This window comes from Lichenostomus cassidix, chromosome 1Ab (assembly GCF_008360975.1).
Source record: "Lichenostomus cassidix isolate B80296 chromosome 1Ab, HeHo_3.0, whole genome shotgun sequence".
NCBI classification, from domain to species: Eukaryota; Metazoa; Chordata; class Aves; order Passeriformes; family Meliphagidae; genus Lichenostomus; species Lichenostomus cassidix.
This window is the reverse complement of record NC_139481.1, coordinates 7,546,610-7,574,008: the sequence shown is the minus strand read 5'-3', so window position 1 is coordinate 7,574,008 and position 27,399 is coordinate 7,546,610. Positions and strand designations below refer to the sequence as shown.

Sequence of the window (27,399 nt, the reverse complement as noted above, 5' to 3'; positions counted from 1 at the left end):
TCAGCCCGGCTCAGCCCGGGGGTTCGGCCCGCTGAGGCGCCTTCCTGCGGGCCGGGAGAGCCGCCAGAGAGCCGCCGCGGAGCGCCGCGTTCCCCGCGCACAAAGGAGGCCCGCGGCGGCGCTCCCCTCGGCTCGCGGGGCGGGGCGGGCCGGGCGGAGAGGCCGCCTCACGCCGGTGCCGGCGGGGCGGGCGGCGGGGAAGGGGCGGGGAGCGGGGGCGCCGCCACACCGCCACACCGCCCCCCGGCCCGCCCCGCCCGCCGCGCCCCGTGGTGCCGGCGCGGGCGCGGGGCCGAGGCAGAGGCGGCGAGGCCGGCGGGGCGCTCACACCGCGCCCGCCGCCGGGCATGGAGGGCGCCGAGGCGGCCGCCCCTGGCAGCAGCGGCAGCAGCAGCCCCAGCCCCGCGCAGCCCCGCTGCTCCTCCTGCGGCCCCGGCCCGCCCGGCGGAGAGGCGGCGGCGGCGGCGGCCATGGAGGAGCCGGTCGGGGCGGCTCCGTCCCCGGAGGTAACGGCGGCGAGGAAGCAGCAGGGGGTGAAACGGCATCACCACAAGCACAACCTGAAGCATCGCTACGAGCTGCAGGAGACCTTGGGCAAAGGCACCTATGGCAAAGTCAAGCGGGCCATCGAGAGGTTCTCTGGCAGAGTGGTAAGGCGGGCGGAGCGGCTTGTCTCTGCCTCTTTATTTTATATATGCAGGTATACATCAGATCAGATCGCAAGGCCGATTTGGGCATAGAGCCGGCGGGGTGCATGCCCTGGGTTTGGCGAGGCTGCTGCCTGCTCAGCATCCCAGCCGTGCCCGGAGCGGCTTTGTTCAGTGCCAGCCCTGGAGAGACTTGTGTCTGCCAGGAGTGCTGGAGGTGCTATAGCAGCACCTTGGTACATTAGAACGGGATGAGTTATTGTTGGAAAAATAGGGTGGCTTATTGGTTTTGTTTTGGGGTTTTTTTTTCACATGCGGGTCCACTGTGCATAGTGTTTTCCCCAGTGGAAATTCACGTTCTGGAGAAACCTGTCACATCCCCTGGCTAACCAGCGCTGCTCGCAAAGTGGTGTCACAACGGCAAAGGTTTGCATCCCTGGTTAAAAATGCCGTGATTCGGTCATACTTCTGTGACCTGAACTTTGCTGACACCTAAAGAAATGGCAGGGACTGCAGCCCACGCCGTTGGATTTTCCGATCCGTTTCACCCAGCGGTGCCGGCTGGCTCGGCACTTCAAGCAGCCCGGGGTTTGTCCAGCAATAACTCAGCTTCAGCATTTCCTCGCTGCTGCAGCGCTCCGGCCGGGCACACAAACGCGATTGAAGCAATGTACACATTAGTCAGAATTATTGTCAGGTTTCCTTCCGAGGAATACGTAACTGTCCGCAGAGGGCAGGCAAATGAGAGGCAGGCGTTGTTGGGTTAAAGATTGCTCTGTGTTGTGTGATTCTCTGTGTTTGCTCAGAGAAATAGGTGGTTTTCTACAGAGGTCTTTACCCTGAAGTAGACTAATTGAGGTTTCACTAGACTTCATCTAAAGCAAGGCATTTCCCCGGTGACGTTACATTTATCTTTCCCTTTCGGTTGCTGGGGAGCTCAACGCGCACCCAGAGGCAGAAGGATCTGTAAAACAGAAAATGAAAATTCAGATGCTATGACTTTAATGAGGAACACTTACTTTGCAACTGAGTATCTTTGTGTCGACAGTGAAAACGAGAGTTTTAGCCAAGATGTAGAGTCATATCATATATGCTTTCAGTTTATTAGCTCATTTGGAGGCTGGCTAAAGAGAAACCAGAGATGGACATCTCTGCACATGCTCACTCTAAATCCGTGATTTTTAAAGTTTGCTGTCTTGGCTGTTTTACAACTTCAGGCTAACAAAAGCTTCAGGGCTATATTATATGCTAACTATTATTTTTAAGTAGATTATATTTGAGTTGCATTAAAAAAATGTAGTCAATAAGCAAATAAATTGAAAACATCTTTTTTCAAGGAGTTGGGAAACGAACAAAAAAGAGGTGACAGTAATGTACCATGAGATTTGGCTCTGGAAAGAGCTCTCACAGAGGAAGGATGTATAGTAGATGTGTGTCTCATCTAACTTAACAACACACCAGGTCTTTCCATATTTTGCTAACTGTCAAGCTTTTCAGCTGCCCAGCTAAAGGATGCTTTGATGATATGGTCTGAACTGAATTTATATGGCTAATGCCAGCTTGAAATGCAGAGAGTGCAAATCAGAATACCCACGCGATGTCAAATGCAATAAAAATGTAACATTTGCTGTATCAGCCGGTATGTAGCAGCTAAACAAGTCCTTACCAGGGTGTGAGTTTTTTACTGGAGTAATGCAAGCCTTGGCGTGTGGCACTTTGTAATTATTAACTAGTCTGCAGGCGAGTTCTGGTGTGTCTATTTGAACTGTAACATCTGTGAGTGTATGTAAAATATCCACAGTTGGTCTGCTTGCAGAATAAAAGCTAGTTGTCAGGAATCCAGACAGATCTCAGTGAATGGAAAACGCCTCTTGTTTTCTGACAGTTCCCTTGTCTGGCTGTTACAGTGAACACTGATTGCTTTCCGTGGGCGAGATAAGAGAGCCAGCAGGATGACTGATCAGAGAGGGCCAGTTTCCCTTCATTTTTTCCACCTCTCTTTCTCTGCCCTTTCCCCAGTTCTTATTAGTGGGCAGTGTTTGCATCATCCATGAGCAGGCTGGACCAGCTGCTGCCGTGTCCAGCAGGGGATGCACAGAGCAGGGGATGAGGCCAGCACTGTCTGCTGCACCACATCCAGTGCCAATCCTATCTCAGCCAGCAGTGAGATATCTAAGGTTGCTCTAGTCCAGGCTATTAACTTCCTATTCTGCTCCTGGCTTAGCTGATCATCTCTTTCTTTACTCAGTGGTAAGCAGGTATTTGAAGCTGTATGGTGACAGATGGCAAAGCTGGACCTTGTGTTCCCATTCATCAATCTTGTTCAAGCAGTTCTCCTATTTGGCCTTTCCCCCTCTCTGTCAAGAATTTCTTTAGCTGTATGGCATTTAATAAAGAGATTTGTGTGATTAGCCAGGCTTTTAATGTGAAGCACCAGCTCTGGATTTGTCGTCATCTGTATAAACAGAGCTCAGAAATGAAATAAACTGGCAGGTTTGGGTAAATAAAGTAAAACCAAGGTGAGAAGACAGTTCAACGCAAAGTACAGATGTGCTTTAATCCTGTGCCATTGGAAATCAATAGCAGGATTTCTGTTGACTTGAATGAAAGTAGTATTTGGCATGGTTTAGCAGGTTACAGGTTTATTCAAATTGTTATTCCTCTTAACTTTAACTTTATTGTCTTTCCTTATAGCGCAGTGGAACATGATCATAAAGTTTCCTGCCATAAAGCTCCGGGGTAGATTGTATGATACATTTGGTTTGTTATTGGAAACAACTTAGGTGAATTTGTGCATTAGTTACCACAGTGACTACAGACAGTATTGCATGCTGCAGGGAGCAGTTCAAATATTGCCCAGTATATGATGTATGAGGTGCCTAATTTTTCCAGCGAGGTTTCTTCATTAGTACTGTCTCAGTGTACACAGTTGTAACTTATGACATTTTAAATTAAGGCACCTGTTAGCAAGTGTAATGATGAAGAGATGATATCTCAAGCCTGTGAAGTAACACTCATGTTGATGTTTCTGTGGGTGCTTTTTCCACTTGTCATCTTGCACATGTTAAACCAAAGAACAGAACTGTTGTTCGTGTTATGTATTCAGTGTTTGTTAGCCAAGAAATCCACAGTTACACTTATTTAAGCCTCACTTGAGGTGTGTATTGACCACCTCTGGCTGATTCTGTGCATGGTACATGAAGATGGTAAATGCTGATGGATTCTTCTTTGAGTAATTTATTCCACTGGAGTAAACACTCATCAGAATGCAAATTTAAATTGCAGATAGGCGTTTTCTGTTTGCCGTTTGCAAAAGCCAGGAGGTTTATCTCCCTTTCTCTCCTTAGGCTGCAGTTGGGAGGCGATGGGGAGTAGCTGCAGGGACCTCCCTCCCTCCACCTTCATCTCCCTCTTTCTGCCTGAGCCACGACATCTTTTCTTCCTCCTCACCAGCAGGTGGAGGAAGCACTATTCTCCTCCAGCCGTTCCTCCAGAAAGTTAATTCTTTTGGGAATTGATGACAAGCAGCAGCCCAACATGAAGAATAGGCACGTGGTGCATATTTGGACAGGCATGTTATGTGTGGTGGCTGCCATGTGTTATTTATCTCTTTCTCATAGTAAGTGCAGGTAGAAGGATGTGGCCAAATCAAATTGGTTTCCGAATCAAAATCTTGTACAAAAACCCCTCAAACTTTAAAGCAACAAATTTTTTTATTTACAGCTGCAGTGAAACTCTGCTTTGAACAGCCCTGCTTCTTGATGGCTTTGAAGGGTTGCACAGGGTCTTTGAAACCTGGAACAGCAACAGATTGCATGAAACGAGGACCGTTGCTTTGCTGATATATTTCTCCATATCATGACAAAACCAGAAGATGAATACCAACAATGACAGCTCTGTCATGTCAGTAATTAAGGCCTTGTTGGACACACAACCAGTTGTTTGTTTATTTGTCTGCAGTGTGGTTTTTAAGGGTTCCTTATAACAGGATGAAAGTGTGCTCGTGGGTCACTGAGGGCAGTGCAAACCAGGTGGAACATTTCTCCCAGCTCTCTCACCTGTGCTGCTGATACCACAGAGAATGTCTGGATCCCTCTGATGAACATGAATTCTTTTATCTTTAATGATATCTTTCTGGTTTTTCCCCCTGAGAACTTCTTCTTCTGTTAGCACTTGGATCACTGCTTCATATTGATTTTTATCTTGATAGTTCAGTGTGCATCTTCTGCAGGATAGAAATAAACAGATAGAAATAAACGGAACTGTTTATTTCTTCTGAGGTTCTTTGTTGCTCTTATTAAGATATCTTCCTTTGTTGCAGTCACAGGTATGTATATCTACATAGATGGGAAGTGCCTGGACAGTACTTTGCCCAGCAGGTTCCTGATTCCTGAATGTGGCTGCCACAGCTATGATAATACACTTGTAGTAACAACAGCTTGTATTGCTACCCATCTTACACGTGAGAAAGGAAAAACTTGCCAATTAAAGCCAAAATCATCAGAAGTTTCAGCTAGTTTTGAGTGCACAACCTGGTTTTTCCTGACGAGTATGTAACATCAGGGTCCTACGGGTGACACCCTCCTGCTGCAGAGCTCAGTCTGTCCTGCCTCCTGGGCTCTCTCTTTACCCGAGGCTTTTGTCCCTGTGTGACATCCAGCTTCAATCTCCATTCCTGGCCCTTTTGCACTCGGCTGCCTCCCTCTTTGTTGTGTGTGCCAGCTCGGTGACCCGTGCAGGGCGTGTGGCTTTGCTCCCTGCTCCCCAGCTGCCTTGTGGTGGCTGCTGTGTGCACCTCTCCTGCTGTGCTGCACTCACATGGGGCCAGAGGCTCCTCAGGGAAAAAGGGATTCTTGCAAAATGTGTCACATAAATCTTATTTATTTATTTATTTATTTAAGGTGTTCAGACCGAGTTCCTTCAGGGACTCGTAATGCGACTAAATCTGGACAGTGTTTTCATGGTGCTGAAGGCATGTTAGTGAAACTCAGGTCATCCTCTGCATGCATGGAAATTCTAGATGTGGAATGAATAGAAGTTGGAAAGGGTATGTGGGCTTGAAAATAGTTTTGGTGTTAATTTGTTATTTGTTCCACCCTTAACTATTAGATGTGTTCCGAGATTGTGGTTTAAAAAAAGAAAAAAAAAAAAAGGCAGCAAATGGAAAAAAAAACCCCACTGGAATTATTCTAATGTAATCCACAGCGAATATTGTGGGCTTATTACCATAGGAGTTACTACCTGGTTGTATCAAATTGCTACAGTCTTCATATAAATACTTGGATAATTGAAATGCCAAAGAAGACTTAATATTAAGGGCTGCAGACAGAAATAACTGATTACAGCATGAAGGTCATCAGGAGAAAGGCATTAGAACACAATGCTAGTTTTCTGCCCTGAGAATTTTTGTTGGGGAAGCAGATTTGTTAGGGGAGTATGGTTCAGTGGTATGAAAGTCTGAATTAATGACTAGCCAGTAAGGGGTCATCTGAACATGGTAGTTTGTCAAATCTTTTACTAAATTAAAGAACAGTATGTTCTTTGAACTTTGAGTGAGCATCAAGATATTCTTTCAATGATGTTGCACATTCCTACAGGTGAAGAAAGTAAAAGTTTCTAAGGGACTGTTGCCTTTCTTTCCCCCTCCTGCATTGGATTGAACAATTTTGGGCAGATAATTAACTTTCCTGTGTCTCAGTGTGTTCCTTTCTGAAGGGTTAATACAGGAAACTTAGACTACTGAGCAGGGCACATTTTGGCTAGATACATACCTAGTGTGATTCCCTCTACATGTGAAATTCACAACAGAATTGGAGCCAATGTTTTTAATGCAGCTTTCAGCTAAAAACACTATAAAATGCCTAAGCGTTTTTACAAATGGTTTCACAGCACCATATGCTAGAGAACACAAGAGAATGGAAATTGCTTGTACAAAGTCTTTCATTAGATATTGCTAAAATGTACTGCGTTTTTTAGTGGCATGTGTTCTAAAAATTATTATTATTTTTTTAGGAACCACAGTGTGGATTTGCCATGTGGAGACAATTATTGTGGATATTGTAGTTCGGGGTCATACATGTTGAATAAAACCGTGTGGAATGTGCAGTTCTTGTGAACAATTGTTTATTCTTTACAGAGCTGTAATTGCAGTCAGTCTGTGTTTTGTCTGGTAAATAAGTAACCAGAGAGTCTTTGCCGGAGTGAGGAATTGGGAGGAGGCACGCGGTGGCCACAGCAGTGCCAAGGAAGAGTGACAAATGTGTGGGTTGAAAACCAGCTCTGGGTATATCAGCCTTGAACAGCAGCAGGTGAATGTGCAGCCATGGTTATCCAAATGTAGAGCACATGGGACACATTTCCAAAACCTGCACACCAGCGATTTGGAGTCTGGTTGGTGACCTTTGGTTTGATGTGGGCATCTGCCTGCTTCTAGTCTCTGCCTCCTGTACCATGCTTTGGTACTCTCTGTCTATAGGAATGAGTGTGCTGCTGCCAAAGCCCCTCCTCGTGCTGCACAGCCATGCTTCTCTCAGTAGGACACTGTTCTTACTGTTGGCTTGGATGTTCTCCTGATAAAAAGTGGGACCAAACAATGTTTTCTGCCGCAGCTCGGAATGATCGCCTGAAGCCAGAGGTGCAGGTTTGCCTCCAGGCTGGGGCTGGCATAGGAGCTCCCAGCAGGGATAGCAAAAGGCACTGGTGGCTCCTCAGTGTGGTTGGTGGCCAGAGCCTCAGCAGCTCCTGGCCTGGGTAAGGCTGGAGGCTGCAGCCAGTGCTCAGCTTGGCTGTTCTGTGTTGATGATTTGCATGCCACCAGTGACAGGCACATTGGCATGGGAATCCCTGACCTACAGAGAATGTTCTTCTTATTTTTCTTGCCTCCTCCATTAGTCAGGATTTGCCCCTAAATTGCCTAGGCATGCACCAGACACTTTATAGAAAAACCTCTTGTCGTTAGCACTGATGGGGTGATGTATTTAGGAGAGTTGATATGTCAGAGGAAATGTCTCAGATGAAAAGGTCTCCAACTAAATATGTAAATGGTATTTGTCAGTGTTTCCCTCAAATATCTTCCAGCAGATGTGAGTGCCATGTGTGTCCATTTAATAAACTAAACTCAAAATAATTTCCACTTTGCTAGATATATGGGGAATAGCTGAGGAGGGTGGGGAGTGAACTACAAAGCAAGGTAAAAACTACATATGTGTGTTGTTATGTTTGATGACCAATTCATTAAAGCCATAAGTGTATCCAGGCTTTCAATAGTGTTCTCCTGCTGTTGCTTCCTGTACTCCCTGGCTACAAAATCAGTCTCTATGGCTCTCATTTGTCTTACCCACATGAAAGACTTTGAGCATCTGCAAGTTATGATTTGAGAAGTATCTGCTTTTAAACAGAATATATTTATCACCGTGTCTTCACAGGCAGTGTAGTACGTTGTATAAATTAGGGGATCCTAGACCTTTGAACACTGGGAGGCTGGGTGAGGTACTCTGTGTGTGTACTGTGTCTGGCCATACCCATCAAACATCCTGGACTCACACCAAAAATGCCAGATGTTCAGTAGACGTGGAGGCCCTCCTGTAACCTTTGCTGTGTGTTGCAAAGAGTGGAGGGGCAAGGTTGTAGCCATCCCTTGATCTACCATTGTTCTTGTACTCTTATCTGAGCTCAGTAATTTCTATATTTTGAACTATAGACCATGGGCCAGCCCTCAGTTCAGTCTGTTAAACTATTGCATGGGATAAGCTCATTGTGTCCCTTAGCTCTCCAAAGATGGATGAGATTTGCTTTGTTCTGATGGCTTATGAGCCATCAGTCCTTAAAGCTGCCACTGGACTTCCATCACGCGATGTGATGGAAGTCCTGGGTCTTGCACAAATAAGGACTTTCCTGTCCTTACCAATGTAGGAGATAATAAAATACTTCAATGGGTGGTTCCTTTCACTTGAAAAAACCCAGTCATAGAGCAGCTATGGGACAAGGGGTTGACACAGCTGGCATGTGTGAAACCATCCTGGCAGGTGAATGCTAAAATTACAAAAGAAATGCCGGTCTTGTTTTTCTGAAGTGTTGAGAAGACAGCTGAGGTTGCTGAGCTTAACATGCACCTAATGTAACTGTTAATTTCTGGATTCCTTTCTGGATTTCCCACTTCTCACCACACCTTCAGCATGGCACCTGAGAGCTCTGGCTGTTGGGTCCCTGGGCTGCCAGCCTGGTGAGCAGGAGGCTCTGCTGCACCTTGGGTGGGGCTGGCTGCCTCTGTGACCAAGCATCAGTGCTTGGCAGGCTGTGCTTCCCCTGCTGCCTCACCTTCCTGGGGCACATTGGCCTGTGGTGATCCCAGAGCCTCTCGGCCACTCTGGCACAACAGCCACATGTGGGATGACTTAAGGCCGGAGCAGTTCTTTGTTCTGAGGTCTGGTGGCTTGAGGGACTTGAAATTACCCTAATGTCTGGCTGGGCTGTGGGGCTGAGTCAGCGTGTTTGGCCTTGAGCAGCACTGCCTCACAATAAACACACTACTTAAGGGACGTTAGGCTTAAAAAGAATAAAAAATTATTGCTCCTGTGAAAAGATACCAAGTTCAGGGACTGAATTTAGCTGTTCCTGGGTAGGTCAGAAAAATTGGGGTCCTGCTGTTGATGGAGATCTCAAAGCCTTCATATCGTGTTTCCTGTGCACAATAAGGCATTTGATCTCTGCTGCAATTTCTAATCTCTGTTAAATGCCTGATGGTGAAAGATATCTCCCTTTATTTGAGATGCAAGTGTTATTTTAAAAATGAGTGTGAATATTTTTTTAATCACGGAAGATAGCAATGAGGGTTGGGTAGAAATACCTTTTTGAGCTGTGTGGTAACTAAACAAATGTTCCTTTTTGTTAAACAGGGCTTTGTTGTTGACACAAAAAGGTTAAGTCCTTTGCACACAACTCTGACAGGGGAAGACAGCAAAGCATTTGTTAAAGAAACAGCTTCCAAGGCATGTGTTCAGAGCTGTCACTTATTTGCATGTTTTTGCCACTCAGTACAAGTCAAATATTATGGTTTCCCCAGCAGAGTGCAGCTCAGGAAGGAGGAGTGAAGGTGGCTGGAGATGCCTGGGGACACCTGGCACAGTGGATTCAGCAGGGCAGAGCTGCAGGCTGTTGGTTTGGCATGAGGAAATAAAATTGCCTTTGGGAGGAGAAGAAGGGAGAGTGCAACCTTCCCATCTGGTGTATGCTCTGAGGCCATGTGGCCTGGAACCTGGAAAATTCCTGTAAATACCTGCTGGAGGCAATGCAGCTGAGCTGACCTGTGTAGGGATGTAACTTAGAGGAGTTCACATTGCCCTCTTGGGAAGATACATTTTTAATCAAGACTATACATGAGGAACATCATCCTTCATGCTACTTCCTTTGCCATGTTTTTATTTTCTTCAGGGTACTGAAATGAGGTGAAATAATTAAATGGTGATCTGTGGGTTTTAGCTCCAACTCCTGTAGGAACCAGTTGTTACAGCCATGCTTTGGGCATCCAGGAGGTGAGTGGTTTCCCTGAGGTTCATCCAGAAAGTCTGTGGTGGAGCCACGAGGAGAACTGAGGTCGACCACAGCAGCAGCACTGTGCTGAGCCATTCCTTGTGTGGGTATAACCATCTCAGGAAAATTGCTCTTCAAATGAACGTCCTCTTCCACGGCTATGGTCACTCCTTGAAGGGATGGTGCCAATTTTTCAAAAGCCTGCCATGTCTTGTGCCTTGGAGACAGCTCAGTGCTGTTGAGCACCACTTAATACAACTCACCACCGTTGTGTCACCACAACCCAGGAGGAATGAGTACCTTTAGCTGGACTATGCAGTGCATTTGCATCCAGATTTTCAACTACAGGGTTTTTTTTCTGTGTACAGTTTGAGAGTTTTCTACCAGGCTCTCTGTTTCAGTAAAACAAAGTATTCTCCCATTCTGTCTGGTATTTTGTGATATAAACGTGATCTCAGGGAACCTGTGAAAGGCCTCGTTGTGGGTTATGCATAGCTCACAAGGAATTCATCAGGGAGAAGGATTTCATGCTGTACTTCAGCCTCCTTCCAGCCTTTCTTGGATGAAAGGAAAACTCTGCAACTGTGAATGTAACTGGTTAACATTATTGGATGTCATTACTCACTCACTCCAAGCATAAAACAAAAAAAATTGCATCCCCTGTGATGTCCGTGGGTAAAACGTTGCTCTCAGTTACATTAACACTTGTAAGCTGAAGAGTAGAGCTCGGCCCTTTGTTTCAATTGAAATATTTGTTTAACACAGGCAAGGACTAAACAATACACTTGAAAGCGATTTGTGTTATTGTCTGTAGAGCAGAGCTTGTATTTTATGAACTGGCTGATCATAAAGACAGCATAAATCATGTAAAGCATTCTCATTTGCTTTTTCTTTCTTTCTTTTTTTTCTTCTTTTTGCAGATGGGACTTGCAGAGTAGAGTTGCAGTCAAATGTCTGCTCCAGGATATTTTAGTTGAACTGTGCAAGTCCATTAAACAAATGTAATGGATTTTTGGAAAGAAGCTCTGCGTGTTTCAAACCAAATGTTTTACATAGAGAACATCTGGGTAGTTCTGGGTGTTTGTATGTAGAGCACATCAGACAGCAGCCATAGTGAGTTCAGCTGGGAGGTTGCCTGGGATGTAGTTGTAGGATATGACAGTTCAGTTGTTATGGGGAATAATTCCTATGAAGTATTGCCATAAACTGAATGTTTGGCACAAACAGCTATATCTTTGTTTTACTGCACACCCAAGTTATTCTTCTTATCTGCCCAGCAAAACTCTAAATGCTGTTTAAATACCCCAGTAAAAGCTGGCACCTCAGAGCTGTGTTAAATCATGCCCAGGAATGGAAAGGAAACTTGCTCTGTTTTCAGGAAAGCACTATGGATTCCTGCCATGGGCAATGCAGTGCGAGTGAGCGATGAATGCAATATGTGTGAATAGTTTGTGGGCTTGAGTTGGAAACGATCAATGTTCCACTGGTGTTGTGTGGTGTTGCTTTGAGCAATGGGAAAGTGCATTCTGGTGAAATGCATGTAATTAGCTTTACATTAGAGTTGATTTGGGCTACTGGAAGAACTTTAACCTGGGTAAATTAATAAGTCTGCTTTTACTTCACAGCATTGGAAATGATGTATTTCCTGGAAATGTAGGAAATTCTTGCAAAATTTCTTCCAGGAAATGTTGCAAAATTCTTATTTGGGAGTTGGTTCTTAAATCATTTCTGCAGTTTAACTGAGGAGTGCGTGGTTCAAATGAGATTAAAGTTGTAATTTCCAGAGTAGCAATGCAGCTTCCCCTTTCAGGATTGTTTAACTAAAAAGTTAAACAAAGTGGGTTAGGCAGTCTCTTGGTCCTGTCCCTTGTGGACAGCAATTCACATTATGCAGCACTGCTTTAATAGTCCTGCTCGGTCTGACATGATTTGTGGTATTTGCTGGGATGAGTTTCTGGACCGAGCAGCGTGAGAGGGAATTGCTCCTCACTCTGAGGAAGGGGCTAAGTCCAAGTCTGTGCGAAGGTCACTGGCAGGGTGAAGTGGGAAGCCTGGGCTGCTGTTGTTACACTACCTAACAGCTTAGCTTCTGGCAAGGGGATCCCAGAAACATGAGTTCTAACTCTCCCTTGTTCAGCTGACTCCAGCCAAAACACGTGCCAAAAAAGGTGTTTGTGCGTGTTGAAGAACGGGGCAACAGTCCTGGAGCTCGCAGGGTCTGGAGGAGTTCTTAGGCAAAAGCTTTCCATCCTGAAAAATAATTGCTTTGCTGTTTCTCCCTTCCAAAGTTAAGCCTCCTCATAACTACTTAGAAGAACTGCCTGCAGTTGTGAACTCCTCTTCTAGCAGGGAAAGCTGGAATTATGCGTTTAAGGCTGCAGAATTGCAGGATCGCCAGCCACTTAATTGTAGGAAAGTGTAATTCATTCCTCACCCTCTCACATATATTCCAAACCCAACTGGCTGCAGGGAGCAAGAGTGTTCCTGTTCCTGTGTTACTCTCTCCGCTGAGCCATTGGGGTGGCCCTGGTAATTTACTTTCAATAAATAGAAGGGAACAACAGGAGGTTCCTCTACCTTCAGGGGTATAAATATTTCTCAGAAATCAGAGACGGATGGGGAAGAAATCTTAGCAAACTCCTTTCCTCCGCTGTAGTAATTCCACCACATTCTGTCATAAATTTTGAGATGGTCCCTTCCCAGAAGGGACCATTAAATAGGTAATGTCCAGGCAGAACAATGTAATACTGAAGCAGTGCGTTAACAAAAACAAATTTAATATTGCAAAGCGATCTGCAAGCCCTGGAGCAAAATAATCTGGGTGAGGCTTTGATACATCATTGCCAATCTTTCTGTTTTCCAAGAGTATTTTTCCAGATAGGATGTGGGTTTATGGTTTGCTAGATTCCCACCAGGAAATAGTGTTTATATTTTGATCCACCTTAGATCAGTTGAGAAAAATATACTAGATGCAGGTGCTTCTGATAGTTTTGTGTCATTAACCCTTCTCTGCACCCTCCATCATATAATTTCTGTGGCCTGCCACCATCTTTGCACAGTGAATCCTTGCTCATCAATGTTAATCCAAAAGACTAAAGTCCATAAATGCAGCTTTAAAAATCTCTCCACACTTCAAAATTCCATTCTGTTAATTAGGAGTTTGAGGTGGTCAAATAGTGTGGTGTTGGGTTTTAATGAGTGTTGTGGTGCATGAAAGTAGAGACATTTCTTTTTAAAAAGACTCTTCCCAAGTTTTCCTTGTACTAGTGTTATTCCCATTGTGAAATGGCGCTTCCTTTTATTTCTCTGAAAGGCTGTAGAACCGGGGAGCAAAATCAAAAGATGTGCAAAGCTCTCAGTGGTTCTGAGGTTTCTCTGAACTCACAGAAGCTTCAGTGAAAAAGAGAGAATAAGCCGAGTTACATTTATTTATCCACAACTTGCTCAAGCAGAACGTACCAATGAATGAAAATGTGCTGTGAGGTGGCTTCCTGGGAGAAAACTGGTTCTGAGAGTTCAAACAATGTCTAACCCTCTTCCTTGTTTAATGTGAATTACAGCCTTGCACTGATGTAGTACCTTTCGCCTAAACCTGTAAAATCACTTTAGAGACTCTGGTAACTGCTGAGGTTACCATTATTTAGCAGCACATTGTAACAGTTTGCAGCAGTCGCTTAGAGGGTGTGAATAACCCCATTTCCAATTTAAATTATTGGAGGAATTACAGGAGACTGTGTAATTTTCAAACTGGAACTAGATCCAGGCACCAGGGCTTTATACCTGTCTTCCTAAGAAAGTCATAAAGGGCTTTTTGTAACGACAAAGCCAAGATCTTGGTTTTGTGTTTCATCCCCAATTTGATGCCTTGAACAGTGTGCACTCCTGCTTTGGAGGATTACTTCAGTGTGGTTCACTGCTCATTCACAATGAAAAAACAACATTGAATTAAAAGCCCTCTCTGCTGCCTCAGGTTAGCATTTTGCATTACATCAGCAGCTGTGGTAGCTGTGAGATCAAGCCTGAAAATTACTGTGAAATCTATCTTCCAGTTTTTGGAGAGTGGATCTGTAATACCCATGTAACACTGAGAACAGTAAACTTGGGGCTTGTGAATTCTTTCACTCCTCTTTATCCTGCCTTGCCAGTAATTTAATTAGTGCTAAACAGTCTGCACACAGACTTGCAGAAGTTAAAACACTGACTGACACAGGATTCGCTTTCAGTGACTTTTCCTCTTTTGCACATGTGCTGGATGGAGCTGTGCTGTGTTTGGAAGTTGATCAATAATGATTGCACAATTCTAACCTCATTTAAACTATGATATAAACAGACATGATAGAAACGGATGCTACCAGTTTTTTTCCTACTTAAAAGTGGAGTCAGCTTTTTCTTTTCTGCTTTTTTTTTTCTGCTTTTTTTTTCTGCTTTTTTTTCTCCCCCCTCCTTTTTTCTTCCTTTTTGGTTTCAACAAAATTGTGACCTGGAAGAAAAGCAATTAGACTTTGTGAAATCCCAGCTCAGTGTAGCATTTGGCTTTAGTAAATGTGGAAGCCAAAAATAAACATCTGCTTGGCAACTTCACTAGAACTTAACTGTAAATGCAGTTTTCATCTTTTCAGTGAATGTGGCATACAGTGCTGGTTGATATCTATTAAGGAGAATGATCCATAGTTGAGGCTGTAAAGCATTTTTTTTCTTTTTAATTACAGTTATGAACCTCCATTGCCTCAGGGAAATCTCATACCCCAGTTTCTTTCCAGATATAATTTCTTATGTGCCAAAGCATGAACTTTTCTTGATAGTTTGAAGGTAGTTGGATGGGATATTTGTGAGTTATTAGACCTTGGAAGGGAGATGGTCTTCCATTGATCTGTGCATGGTGTGGAGGATATGGAGTTACAATTAGAAGTGTATTAGAAACAATGTAAGCAGTCCCAGTCTTTTCTCCAGGAAGGTGACATCTGCACTTGACAGGGACTCTCCCAGGATGCCAGACCAGCCTTGGGCTCCAGCCCTGACAGGCCACAGCTGCAAACATCTTTAATAACCTGATCGTGTCAGATCTCTGCTTTTCAACAAATCCTTTGCAACCCCTGCTCCTACCAGAGCAAATTTGTTTTACTGTGGGTCAGGGAGGATTGCAGTGGGTGCAGATTTGTGGTAGTGTTCTATTGGGACGGTGGGGAGGAGTGAGAAGGGGCAACTTGAGGCAGCACTGTGGGAAACACATCCTTATTGCTAGGGTTGGTGGTTATTTGTAGGATCTTTCTTCTAGAACTGAACAGTGTTATGACTTGGGACTTCAGTAGTATGGTGAAAAAACTTTTGGGAAGGGAGAAGTTTTTTCCTATTTTTGACATTCATAACTTGAGGCAAGGATTCTCAGCATTAAATGAAGAAAGGTCTGCCAGGGAAATTTGTCAGAGGATGCATGGTGTGAATATGCCAGGCTTTTTTTACATGCTCAGGGTAGCAAGTACCACACAATGAAGGGATGCAAGTTTCCCAGTAAGGCAGTAGTTACTCAGGAAATGTGCTCACAAATCCTGGTAACAAGCACCATGTGCGGGGGCGAGGAAAAGTGAGGAAAGAAGTGGAGGAAGGGTGTTGTATATTCCTCCTGGCACCCACTTTATATCTGTACAGTATAAATGTGTTCATCTGGTACCTTCTACTGCTCATTAAAACTTGATTCCACAAACATCTTTCTCTGTGAATAAAGGGGGATCTAGAGAGAATATATAATCCTCTTGCTGAATGTTCGTGAATAGTTAATTGCTCTTCTCCACTTGGTGAATCATCATTTATGATATGATAGCAGCAACTGTGTGCAGCAGAACCAGAAAAGGAAAATTAAACCTGAGGCAATCATACCTTCATTCTCCAAGAGACAGTAGCACGTTGTGCCTCAGTTTATGCAAATAGAATTTTGATTCAACGTTTATCACACCGACTTGGGACTTGCAGTGCCTTGGCACAAGAGTGAGTTTCTCTACAAGTAGTGACATCAGCTTTGGTTTTTAGAAGTATAATCTGTTTTGTCTGGTACATTGTGAAGAGGGCAATAAAACAGGGAGATGCAGATGTTTGCTATATGCTGTTACCATGCCGAGTGAGGCAGCTGTAAGAAATACCTTTACCTCATACAAGCAAATGAACCTGAGAGGTGCATCGTGGCATGTGCATCCTCACCCTTTATATGTGCAGCTGCTGGCTTGCAGCAACAATACCAGTGTTTTGTCCTTGGTAGCATCCATGACATGAACAAACATGTGATGGAACAAAGTAATAAGCAGAAGCTGAGATTTAAATCAGCAGAGGCTCACTTGGGTGCAGATGGCACTGGTTACTGCTTTGAGCAACTCCCCTGATAACTACATAGTTTGCCAACATATCAAACAATAGAGTTGGGCTGCTGATAAATAATTAATAAGGATTTTGTTGAATGCTTGTCTCCCAGGCAGTATCACCATGGAGATGATCTGGCTTTTAGGATGTGAAAACTAACAATCTCGGAAACAATGGCATTGTGTCAACCTTACCCTTTCCCTGAAAGGGAGAGCTCTCAGAGATGTGTTAGCAGATTGCACAACACCAGGCACTCATTTTGCTTACACTTACAGTGGCCTTTTGTCCAACTTTTCAGTGACTGCATGAAATGTTTTCTATGACTGTGCAGAAGCTTGTTCTTAGAGCTATACATCCTGCATGATGCTTTTTAGTGCTGCACCTGGCCCAGGGTTGGAGTTCCAAGATAGCTTTTTCTTTCCACAGTAAAGATACAATCATGTTGGAGCAGGTTTACTAAAAGAAGTCCTCATGAGAATACCTTTGCAGGACCCTTTGGATACTTCACTTCCCCACTGGAATATCTCTCCATGGCTCCTTCTTCCCAGATAGACAGTAATTCAGCCCACCCTCTGTCTTTCCTTTTTTTAATTTGTCCAACCTCTGGAAGTGGCTGCACATTTCCTTATTTCAATGCAACTCCATTATCAGCATCCCCCTCCTTATCATTTGATTGCAGCCACCTCAGGGACCACACAATTTCATAGCTTTGTTTCTTTTCCTCTTGGGTTGGTGATGTCTGGGCCAAGAGCCATAGGCAGAGACTCCCCTGGAAAAAACATAATATGGTGCCAGACTTTATTCTTTCTTGCTTGGCTCTGTGGAGCTGGAGAACGAACAATGTACCTTTTCTCTCCCCACCCCCAAACATCCTCCGCTCTCCCTTTCTCTTCCTCCCCTGGCTGATCAACCTATTCTTTACCTCCACACCCCGTTGGCACTTGGCACATTGCACTTCCCACCTTCGAGTCTCAAAGAAAGGAAGCAGAGCTGTGAAACCGGCTGGGCTCACCCACTTCCCATTGCAGGGTGGGGATGGACTCAGTTCACAGCTTGCAGAAAGGGGAGGATTATGTGTATTTAACCTTCCTCTCCCTCTTCACCCAAAGAAAATAATTCTGAATAATTTTCTTTAAGCTTCTTTTCTGACATATCGCTCAGTGACAACAAGCTGGTTTCCCTTTCTTGGGGAACTTTGCTCTCTGTCCTGATGCTGGTTTTTTGACTCTCCACAATGGTATTGCAAGAGCCCTTTGGAATTTGTTTGAGCATGGGTGGTATGTGCAAGTGCTGGAACCAGCTTAAAAGTCACAGCCTCCCTTGGTGGAAAAAAACAGTTCATATCTCACTTTGGTCCTAAAAATAGCCCTGGTAGATAATAGAGAGTGGAAGATTGTTTTCAATGGGTCAGAATGTACTGCATGCAGAAGTTGCTGGGGAAGGGTCAGTGATTTGTGGCATTTAAGTAGTCAGGCTCAGCTGCAGCACTCACTTAAAAATCTGTGACTCTCTGCACTGTGGCTAGTTCAATCTTTGTTTATATTCACACGACTCAGCTGGAAATGAGGCAAACTTAAGTCCACTAGATTAAAACAAACACATGAACCAACTTCCTGAAATCAAGTGAAACAGATTTTCACTTTGATGAAAATACAGCTTTATTTTTTTTTTGCTCATGCCATAAAGGATGATGCCAGCAGTGACTCAGCAGACATGAAGATTTGATATGGAAATGGGCACCTACCGCCTGCCATGCCCTTTGCCAGATGTTAAGACTTGGAGATACTTTTCTGTACACACTGGTCTTGATCAGGCTCTGTAAAAATATATTCCACCCGTTTTGCTCTGCTAAGCAGCTGAGAAGCTTGAAAAGGAAGAAAGACATTTCTCTCACAGATAGGACTGAATGTACAGAAACCTTTGCAACCGTCATACTTTTGAAGTATTTATAGTCCAATTCCAGTTATTTGTATGAAACAAAAGCAAAGAAGCATGAAGTGTGTTGGAAAATACTTCATAATCTCTCTACACCAGTTCAGAGAGTGAGTATAAATCCTCTTTCCAGCAAATGGAAACCAGTAATTTATTGCAGCCTTGAAGAAAGCAATTTATTTCTCTATGCTTCCTGCCCAGCACACTTTGGGAGCTGACTCACGGATGGATGGGAAGCCAAAAGCTCTGCTCCCTCTTTCCTCTCTGCTTCTGGAAGGCAGAGCAGCAATGAAGCTGGGGCTGTGCTGGTGCACAGCAGTTTGGAAGTGCCTGGCAATATTAGAGGTTCACAACCCCTGCTTTTTCTCCCCTGTGCCATTGATTTTGGAGAGGGTATTCTCTTTACCTGCTGCTGAGCAGAGGCTGGTACCAGAACTGGCAGTGCAGGTGGTTTCATCCCATGTCTGCTGGTCTTTCTGCCCCTCTGACCCCTTGTGTGGGACCAGTCAGAGCTGCAGAAGATACTGGGATGTTCCTGGTGCCTACAGTCAGTATTGATCCCCAGAGGGAAACATCCCGTGGCTAGTTTGGAGCTGTGACCTTGGTGCTTGTGCCTCTGTTGAACTTTGCACGTGTGAGCTGTCCCACAAAAGGCAGTGGCTGCTCACATGTGTGAAGTTAGGCATGTGCTAAAGTGCTTTGCCAGATTGGAGACTGTTGTCTATAGGGGCTTTGGGTGAACTTGAACCTGTTTTGTTGGGGTGAGAGGCTTTGGATTTCATTATTAGGAATCTGATACCTTACTCTCTCTGAGTGCAAGGTCCTGGAGTTATCTGAAATTCTCATTAAGACAAGGAGCTAGGAAAAAGACAAATTCCTCCACTAGTAATGTTACTAAAAATACTATAATTAAATTATCTAAGTCTTAAACCCAGTAAAATATATTGAGAAAGTGTGGTAGAGGTATAAGTACAGTGTTTTGAGAGTACCAAAGGGACTAACAGCACTTTCTCTGCAGATATTGGGCTGGAATATTTGGAGTAGTTAATGTAGCTGATGTAAAAAAGCATGTTGCTTTTTCTGTACTCTTGATTCATAGGCTGTGACCCTTAATAAATCTTGATGTTGCACACAGTGAAGCCGCTGCTTTCAGAGAAAGCAAGAGCAGGCTAGAAAGAAAGAAAAGGACCTTAAGAATGAACAAACAAGTTCTTTCATAAGGCATTTCTCAACTGACATTATTTCCTATTATGCTGAAGTTATTCAGGTTCATCATGCAGCAGTTCTATAAGTGGGGTTTAGAAAAATGGAACTAGCTCTCTCTGGGGTTAAAAGCATAAGCACACTTTGAAAATGTATTTTCTGGAATATATTTCTGAGAGAAATACATTTCATGAAAGAAGTTACATTACTGGTATTTTAGAATACCTGGAAGAGAGGCTTGTTTTACAGTCTGATACCATTACATACAGCTGGGGTCTTATTTTGCTCAGAGATACAAAAACAATGAAGTGTAATGAATACCTAGAAGGCGATTATGATTTATAATGTTTCCATGAAATACTGAATAAAACCCAACTGGGCTACTTTCTTGTTTGTGCTGGTTTTTTCACATCAGTAGACTTGAGCCTATGTGTTCTTGCTGACATGGTGTGAGCAGACTGGTGCAGGTGAAAGACTCGACTGCAGAAATCCCTTTCCTAGAAGGGAAGAGCTGGAATGAATGCTGTCCTGCTGCACTAATCCTGCTTTGGGATGCCACCTGTGACAGTGACAGTCTGCTGACACCAATCACTCACTGTTTGGCCTTTCAGACCAGGTCACCAGCAAGGCTGTGCACTCCTGGTAGCCTTTGAAATGTGGAGGCTGTCCACTTGGGGATTGGGCAGGCAGATGGTATGGGGTGAAAAGTATTTGTTGAGGTACCTTTGAACCTTTCCCTTTCTGAGGGGAAAACCAGCAATTGAACATGCAGAAAGGTATCAGAAATCATCCTTTAATAACCAGATGGTTTGTTGAACAAGGCACTTCTGTGGTGTGTTGCACAGTTTGGGAGGGAGAGGCAGGCAGCAATTTCTGAGATGCTGCTGTCCTTGTTTCCTTTAGGAGTCATGTTGGCTTTCTGTTTCGATTTCCTCATCTCCTAAAAGCAGATAAACTGTGCTGTTTCACCACTGACCTATCAAGGTTTAACTAACAAGTGGCTGCAGCTAACATGCTGTGCAAACAGACAGTGCTACTACTTTGTTAGTACATGTGAGTAAACCTCACTTACATCTGAGTGCTTGTGCTGGTAACATCAAGGGGCATTGCCTCCTGCCCAGCACTCCTGGCATGGTCTGACTGTGGGCAGGTGGATGTTCAGAGCTGCCCTGGCTCCATGACACCACTGCAGTACACATATTTCACACCTGCCAGTTGTCTGTCCTTGTTTCTAAGTGCTGTTCACAGTGATCTGAACGAGCTGAGTGAGGGGAGAGAAACTCTGGAATGTTAAACCCCTAGAGATGTGTTCAGCATGTATTCTTTCCTTCTATTGGGATGAGCCTGGACGTCACTGACAAAATCCCAAGTGCTTTGGTTGGGCTGTTGAATTCCACCCCTGCAAGTGGAAAGTGATGCTTTCAGGAGAGCTTAAGTACCATCTTTGAAATTTGGGTAAATTTTTAGGAATGGCTTTTGTGAATTAAGGTGCCTTAACAACTTTCTAGCATGGGATGTGAGACTGTAAATTCTCTGGTCTCGTTAAAAAATATGTTCCCAAGCAACACATCTGTTTGCATTAGAACATTAATCCAAACATATTTACAAAGTGCCACCACACTTTTCAATCACATTTGCCTTTTTGTATCTAAAAATGTATCTTTTCTAATGTACTGTTATTCCTCAGGGGTCAGTTGCAGTAATTATGGGTAGATGTGCAAAAGTCCTGTCTGTGAAACACACAGTCAAGTTAGCAGGAGATTGGCATGTCCTCTAGACTGCCATTATTACTTTACCAGTTGTGAATGGGAAAGAATTTGCTCCCCGTTGTATATTTGACAATGAAACCCTTCTTAAATTCTTCCTCAGAGCCAAGTACAAGGCTGTCTTTTAATAAAAAAATGTGTTTTTACCCATGTCTATATTTATTTCTTTCAGGAATGCACATACTGCTCCAAGAGCCACCCACATCCTTCTGTATGCAGGGTGTATTTGCATTTGCAGTCAGTCCCAGTGCAAACATGGGAAGGGGGAAAAATCCAATGTCATCTTTAGAGCTGGTTGCTTTTTCCCTTTCTAGAGTCACTTGGAGAGTATCGTGGTCACTCATTCAATTAAGCTCTGTTGTATTACCTTTTCTAGAAATATGTGCCATGCAAATAAGACTGTAGTTATGTTACTACTTTTTAAAATCTCTATACCAAATGTTTGGGTCAAGAGGAAGAAAAGACTTGTTTTGGTTTTAACATGCAAATAATTCTGTCCCTTGACTTCTGCTTTTTGTTCTGCTCTCCCAAAGTAGAGAAGCACTTGAGCATGAACTTAATTTTAAGCACGTGCAGCAATCTTCGGGAATTCAAGGGGATGGGGCATGTGCTTAATGCTTTTTTGAACAATGTTGCTTTTCAGACTTGAAGGCTTTGTAGGAAACCTGATCCTTTAAACGGGCTCCTGTTTATGTACATTTCAATTTTATAATATTGTAAGTTTTTCTCTTCTTTCTTCAATATCCTCAATTCTACGTCATATAATGAAAACAATACTAGTCGTGCCACTTGCAATTACTGAAGTAGGCAGTGATTTTTTTTTTCTAGACTAACTGGGGAAATAGTGTAAATCATAGATTTACAAATGTTTTCCCAGGAGAAGTCCACAGTAGTTGGCTGCAAAGAATGACCCAAGTTTGGTTTACCCATAAAAGGGTGGTCATCTCAGCAGGTCAATCATGTTTTTCAAAGACATATTGTTGATTTTAAGCTAGCTGATAATTTATTCCCTGAACTCTAGCTTAAAACAATAGTGCAGGGTAAATATTGAGTATAATAAAGGCCATGCTGCCATTCAGTATGCACAATGCCCTCACCTTCCCTCTCCCACCAACTTCTCTGCATTGTTGCCTCCTGCATTTCTCATAGAGCATTAGATAACCTCTGTGATTATTTATGGGGGTGTTCAGATAAGCCCTTTTTTCACAGGCAACACATATACACACACTCCCAAGGACTGTTATAATTTGAATTTATATTGCAAGTTCAGCTATCACTTCCTCTGTTCCCACCCTGCCTTTTGGAAAGATCTCCAGTCACATGAAATGCTTGTAAAAGAGCTCGCTGATTGAGGAAGGATGCAGGAAGGAAATGGTTTTGCAGTGATTGCATAAGTGTTGTGTAGGACCTGAAGCCTTGGGTTTATATGAGGACGAGTTTAGATGTGAATTTCAAAGATTTATTTCTTGTGATTTTTGAATTAGTCGTAACTCCTGGACAGTTTGCCTGCTTTAGAGAGCCATGGACTAACCTGTGCTAATGGGATCCTGTATGTATTAACATGGATATCAATATATAAATCAATATATAAAATCAATATATCAATATATAAATCAGCACCCTAAATTCCCTGCCTCTGTTCTGTCAGAGATCTCAACCTGACTTCAGAGAAATTGTCTCCAGAGCTTCTGTTCAAAATTGTCAGATGCAATCATGTCTTAGCAAATGTACTTCCCAACAAAATCTCTTGAGGAGTTTTGCCATTTACATAAGAACAGTACTTAGGTTATCACAGAGATCTTTCCAGAAGATGCTGTGTTCCCCCTCAGTGAAGTCCTAAGACCTGAAGAGGCCAAAACTTCATGTCACCCATTACTGTAATAAGAGTGTATTTATTGCTATACAATGAGGGAGCTGAAGCATAGAGGTTTGTATTTTAAAGGTTTGTTTTGGTCATTCCATGTTCTGCCAGCATCTAACATCTGTATTTATTTTTTGAACTCTTCTTAGAGGATTAGATGCATCTGTTCAGTTCCAAGAATAATGCTTGATTTCCTGAATTTATAGGTTGCAATAAAATCCATTCGTAAGGACAAAATTAAGGATGAACAAGATATGGTTCACATCAGACGGGAGATTGAGATCATGTCATCCCTCAGCCACCCTCATATCATCACCATATATGAAGGTTAGTGAATGTGATTTTCCTCCCTGACTGTTCTGTTACGTTCTTGCAGACCTGGTGTTCATGTTTCTTGAGATCCTGCACCAAACCAACCCCTACTCCTTGTGTAACCCATCCCTTACCAACGAGACTGCCTTCCCTCTGAGCTACCAGTGTTTCACAGATGCATAATCCTTTGCTTGGAAGAGCTTCTTCTTGTGTGAGTTCACTGTGTCGATGGCAGGTGGGAAATGACTGCACGTATCACCTCATGTCCTTGCTTCATTTCACCCTCACTCATGAACCAGCCTGATGTCTCTTTCTGCTCCCAGCCCCTAAACCAGTCCTTGTTTGCTTTATTTTCCCTGAACTGCACAGGATTAATCTTACCTGCTCTAGGACTTTGGTCCTCCCTTACAAGCCAATTAGAGTTGCAAGTTCTGTCATTACAGCTTTTCCCCCTGAATCCCAGCATCTGCTTCCTGTCCACCTCTGCACATTTTCCTGTCAGTCTGGTGGCTTATCATTCCTGTTTCCTTGTCCTGTCTTCCCCCTCTGCCTCCTTTCTTCCTGGGACACAGCTGGAAGCCTGCTAATTCCTGCCTCCCAGAGCTGCTCGCTGGTCCTACAGCAAGGAGCAGGGAGCCAAGGGCATTCCCCCCTGATTTGCCAGTTTATTTATGTATTTACAGATTGTCACTCTGTGGTAAAATCCTTCCTTCCTGCCTTCCTGCTTTCCTTCCTTCCTTCCTTCCTCCCTCCCTCCCTCCCTCTTCCCCAGTGCAGAACAGGAAGCCTGAGTTTAGCCCTACACATTTCCATAGCCATGAGGTAAATGCACAAGGTGATGAGATGTGTATGGCAGCTCTGCTCTGAGAGTTGATACCACTGATTAAAACAAGGGCTCTCTTGGCGTCCTGTTACAGTATCGCATATTGAGTTATTCAAAAGCATGTTCTTGTACTTGAAAAGAGATGAGTATCTGTCTTTTTATTGAATAAACTCATAAAAGGATCTGGGAACAGAAAAGGGGAGGGATGCTGTGTCAGCATGTGGGTTGCAAATGGAACAAAAGTTACTTCAAATGTGCACGGGAACTCAGGAAGAAAGAATATTAAGCATGCTGTGGTCCTTTGACCAATTGCCCTTCTCATCCTTACTTTAAATAGTTTTTACTGAGTTAAAACATTCGTAAAAGTTAAAAAGATTACAGCATTTTTAGGAAGCAGACACTAAAGTCCTGTGGGAGCAAAAACTTCCCTGTCTGGCTCGGAAGAGGGAGGAGCAGTGCTTCTGCAGCAAAGCCACTTGAGCTCCGAGATGGAGAGTTGATCCTTTCTGAGGAGGATGAGCACCCTATGCCAGGTGCTGCTGTGTTTTCCCAGCAGTCAGAGTCAGCATTTGGCATGCAGCAGCCAATGCTGTAGCTTGGGTATGGTGGCACTGGGAAGATGTGTGGCTGTGCAGCTGAGCCCACAGGAGCAGTTCTGTGCTGCCCAGAGCTCAGGGTGTAAGCTCAGGGGCTCTTGAGTGTGGGCTTCTCTCCAAGCTGAAGAGTACTTGTAGTCAAGTTAAGGGACTGCATCTAGGTCTGAAGTGTTTGTATCCTCGTCAAGTTGGGTTTGAAGCACATGGCTATTCCACTTGAGTGATGCAGAAAGAGTGATAAGATTGTATCCCCTGACACAAAATGCTGAAGTCAGTAAATCCTAAGAGATGGGCTTAATCTCACCAAAATTAAGTGATGAAACGTTTCTGCAGCTGGTGTGTGCTACAAGTCTAGTGTCCCTCTCTAGTCAGGAGAGATCAGCATCTTCACAGCATGGTTGGCTCCCTCCTGGGAGATGTTTTCTTGAGACAGGGGGGATAAATGTCATATTGGAGGCTCCTGTTGGAGTCTAGCAGACGAACTTAGATCAGATGCTTAGCTTTTAAACTGAAGCCACCCTAGAGATATTTCACTTCTCTCTCACAAACTTTTACAATACGTTTTCAGGCTGCCACTGCACATCTAACAGCTGTATCAGTAGGTGCCAGGTTGCACAGACACACCTGGTGGATAATGCTGGATGTCCCTGTAGTGTCTTTGAAAGCTATTTGTATTGCATTTACAAACATGTGTTTTCCTGAAGTACAATCCTTGTTTAGGTATCCTTTTGACCTTTCTGCTAAAAGCAATTAACCTTTGAATTTGTCTACTTGATGTAAACACAAGCTTATCTTTTTTTATTGATACCAAGCAAATTCAGATGTGTGCAAACAAAGCTTTCCAGTTTAGAGGTACTTTTTTGTAACCTAATCAAAAGGCATGTACCATGCCCATTGCTGCCAGGGCAGATGTACAGTTGTGACTCTAGAGAAATCCCATCCTCTCAGCAGGGCTGTAATTGGCAGTCTGTCCAGTGTGGCTGTGAGGGAAGTGCTCCTTTAAGTGACTTCAAACTCCTTGAAAGGGACTGGATAAATGAAATCGGCTTTGCTGGCAGTGTTCTGATTTCAGCACATAAATTTTAATTTATAGAATAATGCCTCTGTCCATTCATCTGTCTGTCTCTCCCCTGCCCCTCGCCCTTCCTCTGCCCTATTTCTCTTTTGCCTCCAGGATTTTATAATAAAGCCTTTGAGAGCTAACATATTTTTCCAGGGGTAGCCTGAGTGCAAAATCTACCTCATCTGGCAATACTTTATAAAAGTTAAACCAGGGAAAGAACATTCTGCAAACATTTAAACATGTGTTGGGCCAATCATGAGGGTGAAGTTATGCTTGGTACATTTAGGAGTGAGCTCTTGAGTCTTTGTAGTGTGAAATACAGTTGTCTACGTGACTGTTTCTGTGCTGAAGGAGTTGTCCTTGGTCAGCATAACCTTACTGAAAAGTATGCTCGTTTTGCAAAATGCACTTAAAAATGAACAGACTATTAGCCGACATGTTTGTAGAAATAGTTTACTGAAGATCTTCCCTGAAGAATGAATAAATATTAGGATCAGAATTTGGTGCCAGCGGAACATGATGGCATTAACGTAAACGAGTGACTGCAGGAAAGTGTGTGCTGAAGTGCTCTGCTGAATTGGGGCCAGGATGCTTATAACAGTGCTGGACCCTTTGCATTAACAAGTCACAAAATATGGATCTCCCAAGTAAGATGCACCTCTCATGATTTTTTGCATTTTTGGTACTCTTAAGAAAAAGCACAGAGATTCTCCATCATGGGTCTGCCAGTCCACAGTGGCTTGAGCTAGGTTGCATGCTTTGCCTAATCAGGAAACTGGCTAGCTCTACTGTACTTTCAAACCCCAAAGGCAGTGGGAGATTATCTGACAGTGTGTAAGAGCAGTGGCATGGTATTCCAGGATACTCCCTGCACTTGCCAAATACATGTTCAATCTCACATTTTGTGCCAGACTTCGTGCAACAGCACACACACACTCTTGGTGATTCAGACACACACAGGCCTGTCTCCAGTGTGGGGAGTTGTGTCAGTCAAGTCACCATATGCTCAGCAAAAGCAGCTGCAGTGTCAGAAGTGTGCCTGTGTGGCAGCTGCTGAGCTGTGTGGACATGAGCTGAGGAGCTGCATCCCTGCAGCAGCACCGGCTCAGACAAGTTCACCCCAGGGTGGGGCAGGCAGCAAGGGTGGCAGAACAGTCACCTGTCTCAGGCTGGGACAGTTCAGAGCACCCCCAGCCTCTGTCCCAGCCTCTGCTATCTCCTGGTTTTCAGACATAATCAAAACAAACTTTGGTGCCCAGTGACCCCACCCTTTCTGTGTGCAAAACACCTGAAAAAGCCACAAGCCCTTTAAAACATCAC

At 43.9% G+C, this 27,399-nt stretch overlaps 1 protein-coding gene across 1 annotated transcript in view; it reads left to right on the top strand.

Annotated features, from left to right (window-relative positions):
- Positions 1–272: 272 nt before the first annotated feature.
- NUAK1 (NUAK family kinase 1) overlaps positions 273–27,399 on the top strand; it is a 46,980-nt gene continuing 19,853 nt past the window's right edge. Inside the window, exons 1-2 of the mRNA XM_085049666.1 lie at positions 273–650; positions 23,492–23,612. Of these exons, the coding sequence (XP_084905792.1) occupies positions 348–650; positions 23,492–23,612 (424 nt within the window). The 5' untranslated portion in view covers positions 273–347. The remainder of the gene's footprint in view (positions 651–23,491; positions 23,613–27,399) is intronic.